Source organism: Ambystoma mexicanum, chromosome 13 (assembly GCF_040938575.1).
Source record: "Ambystoma mexicanum isolate Mex_15411 chromosome 13, UKY_AmexF1_1, whole genome shotgun sequence".
NCBI lineage: Eukaryota > Metazoa > Chordata > Amphibia > Caudata > Ambystomatidae > Ambystoma > Ambystoma mexicanum.
This window is the reverse complement of record NC_090938.1, coordinates 546,159,938-546,174,983: the sequence shown is the minus strand read 5'-3', so window position 1 is coordinate 546,174,983 and position 15,046 is coordinate 546,159,938. Positions and strand designations below refer to the sequence as shown.

At 45.3% G+C, this 15,046-nt stretch overlaps 1 protein-coding gene across 2 annotated transcripts in view; it reads right to left on the bottom strand.

Moving 5' to 3' along the window:
- SLC4A1 (solute carrier family 4 member 1 (Diego blood group)) overlaps positions 1-15,046 on the bottom strand; it is a 244,823-nt gene that overhangs the window by 137,939 nt on the left and 91,838 nt on the right. For both annotated transcript variants that reach the window (XM_069634298.1, XM_069634299.1), the window contains 2 exons: positions 9,715-9,796; positions 8,965-9,149 (listed from right to left, as the gene is read on the bottom strand). In XM_069634298.1, the coding sequence (XP_069490399.1) occupies positions 8,965-9,149; positions 9,715-9,796 (267 nt within the window). The remainder of the gene's footprint in view (positions 1-8,964; positions 9,150-9,714; positions 9,797-15,046) is intronic.

Genomic DNA, 15,046 nt, shown 5'->3' with positions numbered 1-15,046 from the left:
GTACCTATTTCTTTGGGTCCCTTTACGGACCACTGTCCATTTCTCTTGACTTCGAATTGTGGAGAGAATTTGCTGGGGTTGAATATGTTGAAGGAATTAAATGCGGTAATTCATTGTTATTCTGATGGAGTGCGTTTGACGATTTCACCACAGCAATGTTCTGTTTCGCAATTCTTGAATAGACCTTTGCCGCCAGAATTCAATAATGTACCAGAGTGTTTGTGGGCAGTTGATGACAATGATGTCGGTGTTTTGCATATTGAGCCTGTTAAAATAGTTTTGAAACATGGATTTAAGCTGCCCCGTATTCCACAGTATAAGATCTCAGTTGAAGGCGAGCGAGCTTTGAAGAGCATTGTTTCCGATTTTGTGCATCATGGGGTGATTGAGGAGATTGCAGGAAGTTTGTGCAATAGTCCGATTTTAACCGTGTACAAAAAAGGCGATGATGCAATTCCATTTCATTTTATAATTGATTTACGTGCCATTAATAAAGTCGTCGCTCCGCAATTTCCAATTGTGCCTGATGTGACGACAATATTAACCATGATTCCAGCTACAGCTACTCACTTCAGTGTTGTGGACCTAAAGAATGCTTTCTTCAGTATTCCTATACATGAGGATAGTAGATACTTGTTCGCGTTCACCTTAGGGGGACGCTCATTCACATTTACTCGTGCACCTCAAGGTTATACTGAGAGTCCTAGTATTTATAGTAGGGCTTTGAATGAGCAGCTTGATACCCTTGGATTGCCCCCTACTTGTACGTTGCTTCAATATGTTGATGATTTGCTTTTAGCCGCTGACTCTGAGAGCTCTTGTAAAGAGGGCACTGTGTTGTTGCTCATCCATCTAGCTAAGCATGGTCACAAAGCTTCGCTTAAAAAGTTTCAGTATTGTTGCCAGGAGGTCGCCTATTTAGGCTATCTCCTGTCAAAGGAGGGAAGAAGATTGACACCTGAAAGAATAAAACACATTTCTGGCATGTCTGTCCCAAATACACAAAAGGAAGTTAGAGCCTTGATAGGTATGACTTCTTACTGTAGGTTATGGATCCCAAACTTCTCACTAGAAAAAAACCGATGTTGGCCTTGACGAAGAAGGGTATTTCTTCGCCATTGCCATGGAATACGGAGCATCAACATTCATTCGAGTTGCTCAAGACTGCATTATGTTCGGCGCCAGTTTTGGGCACACCGAACTATGAGAAGGCCTTTGTGTTGTTTGTGCATGAATGTGATGGATGTGCTTTGGCTGTATTAACGCAGGAACATGGAGGGAAGAATAGGCCATGCGGTTACTACTCTTCCGCCCTTGATCCTGTTGCATGCGCTTTGACAAGATGTTTGCGTGCTGTCGCTGCTGCTGCTGCAAAACAGTCTGTAAAACAGAGTGAGGGAATGGTCCTAGGCCATGATTTAACCCTGATGGTGCCTCACTCTGTATATATTCTATTGAACAAAACCCAAACGCAACACCTCACTTCCACACGACTGACAAGATATGAATTAATCTTGTTTGCTCCCCACATTCAAATTAGGAGGTGCTGCATTCTTAATCCAGCTGAACTCCTACCTTTCCCGCAAAATACTGTTTGCGGTGACGAAGAGTCACATGACTGCCTGTATACTACTGAACAAGATACAAAAGGCAGAGTTGATTTGAGGGACACTCCTTTGGATAACCCACAAGGGGAGCTGCTTTGTGATGGCTCCTGCTTCAAACTACTGGATGGTACATCCACAGCTGATTATGCAGTCACTACATTAAGTACGGTTGTGGAGACCAAGAGAATTACGCATAACTCTGCGCAGGCCGCAGAGATTATAGCATTGACTCGAGCTTGTGAGCTTTCCGAAAGGCTAACACTAAACATATATACTGATAGCCAGTATGCCTTTGGGGTGGCTCACAACTTTGGGAGACTTTGGTCAGAGAGAGGGTTTTTAACTTCGCATGGCACCAAGATCCAACATGGCTCCCTGATAGTACAATTGCTTTCAGCGCTTGCGCTCCCTAGTCAGTTAGCAATCATTAAGTGTGCAGCACATCGCAAGATTATAGATGATGTAGGGAAAGGGAATGCTTTCGCTGATCAAATACCTAGACAAACTGCCTCTGATCTCTTCACGGAGATGTATGTTTCAAGGGAGACTGTAGATGTCTATGCAATGGATGAGGGTGTTGGGTCTGTACGGGATATCCAAGCCGATGCCACATTAGAAGAATCCAAGAGGTGGGCTGAGGGCTTGGGGAAACTCGATGTTGATGGGTGTTGGATGGACATGGTTGAAGGGAAATGGTTGCTTCCTAATGCCTATATAGTAATGATGGTTACCATGGCACACGGTCCCACACATGTGTGCGCTCAACAGATCACGAGAATGTTAGAGAAAGTCTGGGTAAATGATAAGATTTCAAAAATTGCCCAGCATTATGTCCAAAATTGCATGATTTGCCTAGAACACAATGTGGGAAAGGGGACAGCAACTCCAAGAGGTAGCTTTGGGCCTCCTTCTGTCCCGTTTGAAGTGATTCACTTTGACTTTATTGAAATGGAGTGATGTAACAATCTAAAATATGTCCTTGTGGTCATTTGCGCCTTTAGTAAGTGGGTCGAGGCTTTCCCTGTTAAAGACGCTACATCCATGACCACTGCAAAGACCATGTTAAAGGAATTCTTCCCACGGTTCGGTTTGCCGAGAGTTATCTGGTCGGATAATGGTCCGCATTTTATCGCTGCTGTAATTCTACAGATATGTACGGCAATGCAAATTGACAAACGATTCCATTCGGCCAGACATGCTCAGAGCGCCGGATTAGTGGAAAGACACAATGGCATCATAAAAAACAAGCTCGCTAAGACGTGTGCCGGCACCAAACTAAAATGGCCGGACACCTTACCGATCGTGTTACTAGCCATGCGTACAACCCCTCAAACTAAGACTGGGCTCTCTCCCTTTGAGGTGGTAATGGGGAGACCTGCCAATATCTGGGATCTTCCGAAGCCTAGGGCATTGAGGAATGTAGAAAATGTATTGCTTTCAGACTATTGTAGCCAGTTGACTAAAAACCTGTATTTCATTTATCACCAGGTACGAGACGCTTTACCCGCGCGATACGAGGGCCCAGGCCACAGTATGCAACCTGGAAGTTGGGTTTTGGTCAAATCCTTTGACCGATCTTCCTGCCTTGCACCTCAGTGGTGGGGCCCGTTCCAGATCCTGCTGGTCACCCAAACAGCGGTGCGTGTCGCAGGCTGGAAGCATTTGATCCACGTGACGCATGTCAAGAAACTTCCTCACCCAGTGCCACACGTTACAGAAGAAACAGAACCCCTCGCTAACGCTGCAACCAATGATCCCAAAGCAGTGAGTAGCACTGAGAGTGCGTCGGAGAATCTTTCTGAGCCCGTGAGGCTTGGGAAAGCTGCCATTTTGTCTCCGCACTCTCCGAAAATTTTGCTCCCGGAAATTGCTGTTCCAACTTCACTTGCCTCTGATACGTTGCTTCCAACGGGAAGTGACGACATCTTGTTCTAGGATCAAACAATACCAGGCACAACAAGATACAACTTCTGGCCACGAAGATAGACATACGGCACGGTTTTGCTGTGCATTCAAGGAAGGAAAGGATCATCAAGGGCTTGCTTTTGGCCAAAAAGTTGAGGAAGGGGATTCTGTTGGCTAGGCGTTGTGGAAGGACTAAGAAGCCGCGCAACCGTAGTGTCGCCAGCAACGAACATTGGGGTTGTCAATTGAAAATCTACAATGCCTGCTACCGCCACCGCTGCTGCTCGTATTGGACTTATAAATAAGGGGGTGACCAACTCGGACAATGAACAATGTGCCTGGGCCCCGAAAACGTATTGCTGTGTTTTTATGATAATATTTGGTTTTATAATAGTCACTGTCTTAGGCCTTTGGTATTTCGAAGAAACTCATCCTTTAGAGTCTTTGCTGCCGACTGAAATTGTACCCACTGTTCCTACAGCTTTTGTACATTTGCATACCTTGTCACCTACGGACTCACAGCATAGACAGAAGTATCACAATAATACCTTGTTGCTTATAATGAATGCAACACATGCCATTTTTAATAAGACTAATTGTTGGGTCTGCTCACATTTACCGCAACATGGGGATAAGGGGTTAGGTTGGTATATTCACCCTTTACCTTTGACAACTGCTTGTTATGCTTCACTTAGAGCACTGTTCTTTGGCCGATGGAACGATAGCATCTCGGGGAACTTTGATGGAACTAATTTGAATAGTTTCGAGAAACGTGTTCTGACTCCCCTGGGATGCTCGCTTTTCGCAAATAGGAGTAAGCTCAATATTACTTCTATTAGGCCTTCTGATAGACTGTCTCGTCCTTTCCAATCTTTGATTTCCTTTAAAATGGCTCCGATAGGCAATAAGGATGCCGTGCCTCCTTCTTACACTGTTAACCATAGCCCCGATTCAGTTTCTTTCTGCCTACAGAGGAATGGCACTCGGTCAATGGGAGATTTTAAAGGTTGTGCCAACGTTGCAAATTTGACTGGGGAAGACAGACCTTTGTATGTAGGCGAACCTGTCTATTTTGTTTGCGGTAATGTGGCATTTCCATGGTTGCCCAGGGATTGGCAGGGAACTTGTTATCTAGGAATCCTGTTACCTGGGGTGTTTATAGCAAGTACTGTAGAGGTTTCGAAGGCTCGTACACGGCGGGACGAGAATGGCGACACTCCAGCACAGGGTTTAGGAGATGTAGCAAAATCATTCCTTCCATTCTTTGGGCAGATAGCGAATTCCGAGGATATCAGGAAACTAGCGAGAGTACTGGAGAGAACCATCAACCGGACCACAGATATACTCTATAATATGACTTTAGAGCAGAAAGCGATCAGATTGGTAGCGCTTCAGAACCGGATGGCATTGGATGTCATTCTGGCTGAACGTGGTGGAGTATGTAAACTAGTGGGGTCCGCTTGCTGTGTTTTCGTACCGGATTCCTCCCCAACTATTTTTAAGGCAATACAGAATCTGCACATTCTTAGTTCAGAAGCGCATGTTCCCGAGGGAAATTGGGATTTTAGCGCTTGGTTCTGGGACTTCTTGCGGTCTTGGGGTTGGAAAGTGCTTTCAGTCTTGCTGATTATTTTGGGAATTCTGCTATTTCTTTTTTGTTGTATCCAATGTCTACCAAGTATATGTTCAATGCTAGGGGGATGTTGCGCTCAGGCGATAGGTACAATAGGACATAAAGTGTATGCTCCGGATAAAACCTCTAAGGAGTATGTACTGAAAGAGATCTTAGTAAAAGATCTAATGGCGATAGATATTTCTGACAGCTATTCAGGGTGTATGGACGATGACACATGGAGTTATTTGCAGGGAGATCAGAAGTAGTTTAGCACTTGGCATAGGCCAAAAGGAGGGTTTGTCAAACTAGAAATTATATCGTGCCTCCTATTGCTATGAATACATGTATATTGGCCTACGCCAAGCTGCTAACAAGCTGCTTATAAACTACATGTGAATAAACTCGCATTGCAAGGTCCTGACCTTAGAAACCATGTAAACTGTAATTTTGGGTCAAGCCGCCATTTTAGGTTTTCTTGCTCTATAAAGTCACCATGTGAGCTAAAATGGTAGCCTATGTTGTTCAGAACAGAACTCGATTGTCATGACCTCTGTACAGCTAATGTATAACTTGCCTGCAGGCCACTTGTTAGGGTCATGAGCTGAGACCTTGTCCTTCTGCTGACCTGTGTGCAATGGATTACCTGTATCACCGAAACTGATCTATAATTGAATGAGAACCCCTGCTTAACTATATTGTATAAATTAAGTCCTGCATTGTAATGTTAGGCCTAGAGCATACATTATTACCATTTCTTCTTGTTAATGTATAAACCTAAGATGAACTAGATTTGACCTGGCAAGGGACCCTAGAGCAGTAACTTATTTATGGAATGGTTAACCTGCAGAAAGGCTGGACAACAGGCTGGAGAAATGTATAAAAGCCTGACTGTTTCAATGACTATTTGCACTCACTGAGCACACCGAACCACGCCGGAGTTCGCTGTGTTGTACTGAGGGTCGATAGCTATCTGAATTTTGTTCTGTTCTTTTGTAACTGGATTCAGTATAAAATAAAGTACTTTGTATGTTCCTTTGTAACCTGTGTTTGGTGTGTTTCCTTTTTGGTTACCCTGCCTCATATTATTTCCTTGTTTTCACAGTATGGCTTCCTGGCAGGTTTCAGATTTACTGATTATGGGGAGATAGAGTCTCCACCCCTCTCAGGTGTTGCGTCTGCCTGGGGCTTCCCTGACTGGCGTAGGTGGCTCAGCTGACTGCAGCATCTGCCTCCTCTTCATCTTCCTTGTCACATTTAAATGGGGATCCCTATAAAAAGAAACATATGCATCTTCTAGTTGGAAATATTTAATGGTAAAAGCTTCTTCCTCACAGTCTTTACCTTGTGTGTCCTTCACCTTTTCTGATATTACCAAGTAGGCCATAAATGAATTTGGGAGTTCCTCAGAGAAACGGGTGTCGTTGGGCCTCATTACAGGTTTGCCGGGCCGGTAACAACGGTGCTGATAAGCTACCGGCACCGTTGTTACCGGACTGGCAAACTACGAGGGCTGCAATCGGGTGACTTCCCGGCCTCCAGGTGTGACCTGGCGGTCGGAAAGGCACCCGCTCCCAGACCTTGATGAAAGCACCGGCATTGTTATTAATGGTGCCGGTTCATCCATCCTGCCCATTCCCATTGAGTCCTATGAGACTCGAATGGGGAGTAATGTTTTCTGGCGGCCGGCAATGGGCAATTACCGGCACCTCCAGGGCTGTAATGCCCCAGTAAGTCCCCATTGCTGGGAACAGGAAAAAAAAATGACTCCGGCGGCAGCTGCGCCGTTTTTACCGCCACAGCTACCGCCGGACTCATAATTATGCCTATTGTCTCCACAGGTAGAGTGCCTCCCGGTGAGGTCCCATTTACCTCAACCCCTAGGGAGGGTGTTGTGGAGTGGACTCACCTCCCCAGCCTCGCCGGGGCCGCCCCCTTAGGCAGAAGGGAGGAATTCCTGTGATTCGTCACAGTGCATATAAATGAAATACTTAATTTTAGTGGAAATAAAGGAAAGACCCCAATATAGTGGATTTGGGCTGCAAGAGATTTCTTGTCATAAGGAGAATTGGAGCTGTTGATTTTGAAACACCACATTCTCATAGCTTTGCTGTTTTGGACAATAATACACAACATTTCTGCAAAGAAGAGGACTAAAAATTGAGCATAAGGAGTATATATATCCCAATGTTTGCCCATGGAAAAAAAATAAACCGACTCAAATGTATTTTTGGTTTGTTTTAAGACTTTCCACAAAGGTAGGTGGCAGGCATGGTTGCATGGCCCAACGTTCTTCAAGGAGGATCTTTTCATTGAGGAATCAATTTGTTGAGTCTTGTTCATAGACCACTCAGTTCATTGACTACTGTTTCAATTGAGTGCCTTTTTCTTGAGGACTATACAGTCTACTACTATGTCTCTCATAGTTTCTATAAATGTGTTTGTTTTTATTATATTGGTTGCAATGTTTTTAAATGCTAATGAGGAGCTTAGCGGTTGTTTTTGGCTATGGGGGAACAGGGGTTTCCACTCATTTGGTGGAAAGGGCTAATTAACTTCATAGGTGGAAAGGGTCACACTTACATTTTCTTTCGAGTGGAACAGATTGTTCAATCAAGGGACATTTTATTTTTGTCAACATGTTTTAACATGTGCTCTATGACTTAGATTTCCAGAAGAGAGGCTGTCTTGCACTTTGTTGTTTTATTAACTGTACTACTACTCGTGCAGAAAGGTCCTTTTGGAAATTAATTCCACCAAAATAAGATTCACGTGAAATTGATTTCTACTCGTGCAGTGTGAACTCTTGAGAAATGCACTCAAGGAATTGCCCTCAAAGAAATCAGTCTTAGAAAAAAGAATTCCTTAAAAATTAACATTGAGTCTTTTATCAATTGGGTGGAAAGGAAATAGTTACAGTTTAAGCACAATCACATCTTTGTGTTTACTGACAGATCTTCATCCAGCTTGGCCCTGCGCTAAGCTCTTCCCCTTGAGATTGTGTCTTGTAGTTCTTAGTAAATCTCCTCATTCAATAACAGGAACAAGCTGAGAAGAGATTTGGTTTCCTGGCTGCCTCATTGCGATAACACCTGGATTTGACACCAGATATATTTTCAAGATTTTCCTTTTCTCTAATTTATACGGTTGTGTTTTCTTATATTGCACAGATGGCGATTTCATTTATGCACATTTGCACCAATTGTTTGAGTCTACGTTTCTGATTGATTGATATACTAAAAACGACCCTTAATGGGGTATTGAAACTGTGCAGAGCCCTTACAGATGTTTTTCAAGCTGTAATTGGCCAGGCCGGTCTGATATCCTTACGGTAGCTTCGAAGGGCACATTTGGTAGATATCCCCTGACACCTATTTGATGACCATAGAGTAAATCTAATTTGACCAACAGTAAATCATCTGGATTTGGCCAGAAATCCGCTTTGCAGTCCATGGCAAATCTCCTTGGTATCCACGTAGAAAAGTTGTAGAAATGCAATTCATTTGCAATTCAGTGTTGAAGCAATGTACAATTTAAAGTGAAATTGCAATCCAGGATGCAACCAATCAGTGAATTACATCCAGGAATGACAAAGTGGTGCTTCATTAACAAAGAAGTTTGCTATTCCATAGTCCTATTCCACAAATCTATGATTGTAATTTAAGAATACACCTTTTGCTGTTCACAAATTCACCATCACAATTTGTTTTCTACAACAATATATTAGTAAATACAAATATGCATGATGACAAATTATCGGAATGCTACATTTTGTCACAAAATGAAGCTAATTCAGACCACCCTGACTGGACACTTTGCCTGATCCCGACCACGACTTACCCTTTCTGCCATCATTGCGGACAGGGCCCGGCCAATTTCATGGTAGCTTGTGTGGGGCGACTCGGGCCCCAGAATCACCAAAAGGAACCGTACTGGCAGCGGCACCTCCAGGACAGACGCCAGCTCCACCGCTTCCTTCAGGCGCACAAAGGCCAAGGTGGGCTTTTCCAAGAACGCAGTACAGCCTATGGGGGAGAGGTGAGGGTATGGGACGATGGCAGGTTTTGATGAACATGAAGGAAAAGGAAGTGATGAAGTCAAGAGTGGAATGCAGGGATAACAGCAATAGGATTGACAAGGTGCAGAGCAGATGGTCTATCAGGTGAGTGGTGGGAAGGGGAGAAGAGAAAGGAGGAGATAGAAGGGAAGATGAGAAAAAGAGAAGAAACAGATAAAGTAAAAGACATAACAAATGAAAGAGAGAAAAGGAGTGTCAGGGAAAGACACCCTTAGCAAGCTGGGTTCAGTTTACAGTGAGTGTAATAGAACATCTCATACTTGCACTGAAAGAATCCATATAAACAGAGAACTAATGTCAAGCAAGAGCGACAAGGGAGGAATGAAACCGAGAACCCATATGCGGTAAATTGAGAAGTTTAAAGGAACCCAAAAGAGCTGTTCTTTAATCGACTGTTTCCCAATGGAGGAATGCTGTAAGATGAAACTACTACTGAAGAGACGATCAAGGGACAGGCAGTGGAGAACATGAGGCACTCCCCAGCAAGCATGGCAGCCCCTCATCGAACTCACCTACAAGGACTACAGTGGCCTCCGCATTCTCTGGGATCTTGGTGGACAGCTGTCGCTTCTGCTCTGGGGTGCCGGAGAGACCCTGGATCAAGGCAACAGAGAGAAACATTGAAGTTGACTCTTGATCAGTCAATTCAGAAGAGTGACTGTAAAGAGCTTGCTAAGACGGTTCGGTGTGTTAGCCTGCCTGATGCAGACATATGTTTCTTACCCGTAGGCCCCAGGTTCAGCTCATAGAGGGCTGACTCTGCCCTTAAGATGTTGAGTTATATAAGAACTTCATAAAGGGTAGGGCTACATAGGGTAAGAGTTAGGTCAATCGCTATGTGTTTTGACAGTTTGGTATAGATTTGTTTTAATTAAACACCCCATTTTGCATGTATCGATTTTATCACACTTATAATGGTACACATAGCGGTTCTATCATATGAGAGTCGACCTTTTATTGAAGATTGCCGCATAGAACTGTATCTGAGGATTGTTCTGTTTACGTGACTTCTTATTTACTCAAGTTTGCGCAAGGAAAGCTAGATTTGAGCCTCGCAGCAGCCTCCCAGGGCATGGGACAGTGAGCTAACTGAAGGCATGGTTACTGCATTGAAGAGTCATCAATCCGGTATGAACGGCCACTGCGCGTCACCAAAGGGATGCCACGGCCAGGTAGACAGGTGTTAGCCGTGGGATCTGGAGGAGCAGTGCAGATACCAAGAGGGCATTGGCATCGACCCTGGGCTGTCTTGGGTCTTATTATCTGGGCATGTTTAACTTTTTCATTTCATTTTTTGTTGTTGGTTTTGAAAACCAGGGACTTCCCAGTTCCCATCCTATTTTATCACCTTAACCCCTTTTCCCTTCTTCACTAAAAGCACTGTTTGCTGGTATCAATGGGGACTCAATAGTGCCAGATAACCAAATAAACCAGGTGCCTTAATGTTGGCCTTACGGATTATATCATAATTGTTCTTTTATAACGCACTTAATATCAACGAGTGGTTTCTAAGAGTGGGATCAGGATTCGAACCTGTGCTGCGCTGCTGTGTATTGCTTCCAAAAAAAACACGTTGCCCCTGAGCGATCCTTTCTCCCTGACTGCAGAGAGCAGGAACAAATAGCCAAAAGGTAGGATACCGGAGTTTCTTTTGACCTTTTGCTCTTTTTACCAACATTGCAACCTCTGAAATCTCAGTGCTCTGGCCTCAAAACTTGGTTATCCAGTATTTTATTAACAAGAATAGTAATACTTGCGGCAGTGACGGTTCCCAGTTAATGGACAGCTGTATATCAGAGTTTACACTCAATTAGCTTTTTTTTAAGTCATCCAATTAGTATGCAAATAAGAACCACCATTGTGTTCTGGTCCCAGTCAGATGCAACCTTCTTGACCAGCATTTATTTTTAACAGAATCTATCGGAACATGTGGTAAACACGAGAGGCATCGATGACGTCATTTTTGATCGATTTAGGCTAGAGTTCAGATCATGCTCTCTTCGGTAGTATTTGCTCCAGATTTTGGGGTTCAATATTAGATTCCACGTGATAGCAATCTACTCAGACTGACTCCAGTTAAGGTAGATTTGGGTCGGCAGCAGTGGTCCTCCAAGAAAATAAGCATTTATCAGGCAGGCAAAGGTCTAGAGTGAAGCCGAAGCCCTTTATTGATGGACACCTTGGAAGGAGTGGAGTGCATCACACCCTGGGCCCACGATAGATGATGACGAAGGCCTGATTTGTGCTACGAGTTATAAAGGCTCTGAAAACTATGATTCACAGTAGAGCTGGCAAAGGGGGGATAATCCAGTGAGCGCGAAACCCTTCTACGCGCCAACCAACCCCTTCCTTCAGACTTGTGCGAAGTCCGCCCACTGTGTGGGATTTGGTGTACGACTGAATAACATAAAGTGTAAACAATTTGGAAATGATTTGAATGCCCAGGAGCATGTTCTGCCCCTCTTGGTTGCAGGTCCCTCCCCCAAGCACATATGTTGGCTCGCCTACTTCATGTCCTTTCCTAGGCTAAGGGGAGTGGACACCATATGAACGGCAAGGGTGCAGGTCCCCTCTGGCTTGTTTCTGTGGGAAGTTTGCACTTTGTGACTTCTACCGATTCCACAGGTCACACGATTCAGAGAATACCAACCAGTCTGTGGCTTTCCATTTCTGAGACAATGGGCCTCATTACACGGACGGCGGTAACCATGGCGCTATTAGCGCCATGGTTGCCGCCGGCATGTTACCGAATCCGCCTTAGTGAATGGGGGAATTACCGCCCCATTCCAAGGTTCGCGGGGCGGTAATTCCCTTTTCACCAAGGCCCTTCCCCATTCCCATTGAGCCCCCATAGGGTTCAATGGTAATGGGGAAGGACCAAACAACGGTACTGCTATTAGCGGTACCGTTATTTGCCCTGAAGTCCCTCAGCGGGTCCCTTCCTTAACGTGTGGTCTGGCCACATGTTAAGGACGGGACCCGCTGAGGGACCTCGTAGTATGGCGCTAAGGGATTACCGGCACCGGTGCCCTTACCGGTGCCGGTAATCCCTTAGCGCCATCCGTGTAATGAGGCCCAACGACACTAATCAGTTTTGTTTGTGGTGGCGAAGACCTAAACCTCCTTGCACACTTGTTTCCAAATGTGATTTTCTTATTTAAAAATTGTCTGCAATCGTGTAGTACATCTGTCCCAGGAAACAGAATGCAGCACATTACTAGTCAGCTGGTCCAGAAACAACAGTGGCGGTAAATCCGCCGCCACTGTTGTTTCCAGACTGGCTGATTCCGAGTCCTGCAGGCAGGAGGTGTCACTCCTGCCAGGTCTGACCTGGCGGAAGAAACACCACCCGCCTGCAGGTGGACATGGAAACACCGGCTCTGTCATAGACGGAACCAGTGTTTCCATGGTCCCAATCCCCATGGAGTCCTATGGGACTTCATGGGAATGGGGCTTAACAGAATTCCGCCTCCAGAATTACTGTGTCACTGGGGTTGTAATGCCCCGGTGATTCCGGCAATCACAGAGGCAGAATAGAAATACCGGTCCGGCGGCAGCCTGACAGTTTTTCCGGCATGGCTACTGCCGGACTCGAAATGAGGCATGTCTTTTTTAACAGACCTCGGGGCTCAGTGAGGTGCTCTTTGACTGGCAATGGATTCTTGCAGTTGTTGGGCGGATCCCTATTGTGACCCATACACTGCCAGTGACCAGGAGGTGCTGTATCAACCCTAACAGCAGAAGTTACTTAAAAGTGGGGTTTAGGCTACAAAAACAACTCATAAAGCCACAGCACCAAACATCAGTGTCCTCCATCACTCCACCACTCTGCTGTACTTTGCAAAGCAAGCAGGTCCCCTCAATCCAGCTCTGGGGGGTGGTGGGAGAGCAACAAGGACACCAGAATTGCTGGTATGATGCAAGCATTCTGACTGCGTACATTTCTGAAGTTATCGTGCAGTACTGTGTGTGTGTGTGTATTGCTACTGCCATTAGTGTTAATCACTGAAAGGGCAGATACGAGTGAACTACCCTGGCTTTTGGCCTGCCAGATTGGCCTTTCTCCTCTGGTCTTTTAAAAAAACCCTGGAGTGTGTTACTGGGCAGATCCTCAATCCATCCATTCCCACCAGGCCAGCAAGAGAAAGTATCTGGTCCCTAGTATCTATGCAAATGTGCTAGATCCCTGGTCTCCAAGTTCCGCTCGGGCTGCTCGAGGGTTCTACTTTCCCCATTGCATGATGCTTCAGTACTTGTGTCAGTGGAGGATTTTACACATTTTTAATTCAGGATTGGATCAGTCTTGGTCATGGTTCCTTACAAGGAATCTGGATCCCTGCCCTAAAATCATCATATAAATTAAACCAAGGACACTGAAGTCGCCAGTCCTGATAAACGGCATCAGTCAAGTGACCCAGTAGCCCCCATGCCCCCTGATTACCTTTTCCTCTTCCCATCTTAGACTGCACTTAGACTTAGACTCTTCCCATCCCCATGCTCACTGCAGACTAATGCCTGCTTGCACTCCCATGGCCATATTCCACAGGGAGCACGGAGAGTGCTGTCTACAAGGCACAGCAACACTTCTACTGCCTACTACGCACACACGCATCCTCCAGAACAGCGGCTCTCCATTTACAACAGAACTGGCAGTCAATTAATCTTGGGTTCTCCTATTTGAATAAACAGATATGCAAGTATCACTGTCACAAACCACATAGACACATACCATTACATGAATCATGCAGGGCTGTTCTACACCCATCACCACCTTAGGATTCATAACTGCCCCTCTCTTTCCTCCCACTACCCCTCCCCTCCACCTTCTCTTCCAAAACAATGTGCGAAGAGGCCCCTAAGATGGCAGCCATTGCACTAATAAAACCATTTTACATTCCATTTCTCAGAATGTCCTCCGGAGGTAGATCCGTAAGAGGCCATACTGTTTCTGTCTTTGCTCTCCTTCCATCTGGTGCTACTCTTAGTTCTCTTGGCCCTTAAGCTGACCACTCCTTGGGGAGCTCTGCATCCATTGGCACCCCAGGTCTACCCTTCAGGGCATCCACCCCCATCTTCTAATTACCCAGTAGGCACCTGCACTGATAGTGAAACTGAGCTAGAGGCAGAACTTAATGTAGTTTTCGATGGTGAGATTTTTCCAAATGTTGATGGGTGATGCCACCATTCTCTGGATAGGCTGAAAAGTGGCTAATCACTCTCTGAGAAAGAAGGGGGTTATGGCCCCAGATCCCCCCCACACCCGCCACTACCAGAGGTGGTGCTAAATACTCTTTTCCTACGAGGACGACCTTAAGTAAGAGGGAGCAAAGATCAGGCAAAAGGCGATCAGCTTCAATTGTCTCTGTTTTGTATGAAGCTCTCAGCAATGGCACTGCTGTTCACCTTACACCTCGTGTGGCAAGAAGACAAATATGTGGATGCCCTGGGTAAAATGCCACCCTGTGTCTCGGGTAGGCAAACATTGACACAGCGCTCTTAGGAAACAACCTTGAGATGCAGAAGAGAATGTCTGGATAGTTCTCTCTTCTTCTTTACAGAGTAATGGTACTGCAATTTTAATGGATGCCAAGCAGGCAGCCATATTTATGATAAGCAAAGCCATTGATCACGTGGAGAGACATGGCAACCAACTGGAAGGCACTGGGATGGTCTGTGCTCATGCAGGCCATGCTCCACTCTTCTTACCTGACCTCAAATGCTATGGGAAAGTTAAAGGAACCTCCCTTTTTATTTGGCATTGGCAGATGTGACCTTTACTCAGCCTTGCAGTGATTGAGAAGTCTTGGTCTGTTATTTCTATGGCAGGTCAATCAAAGGCCACTA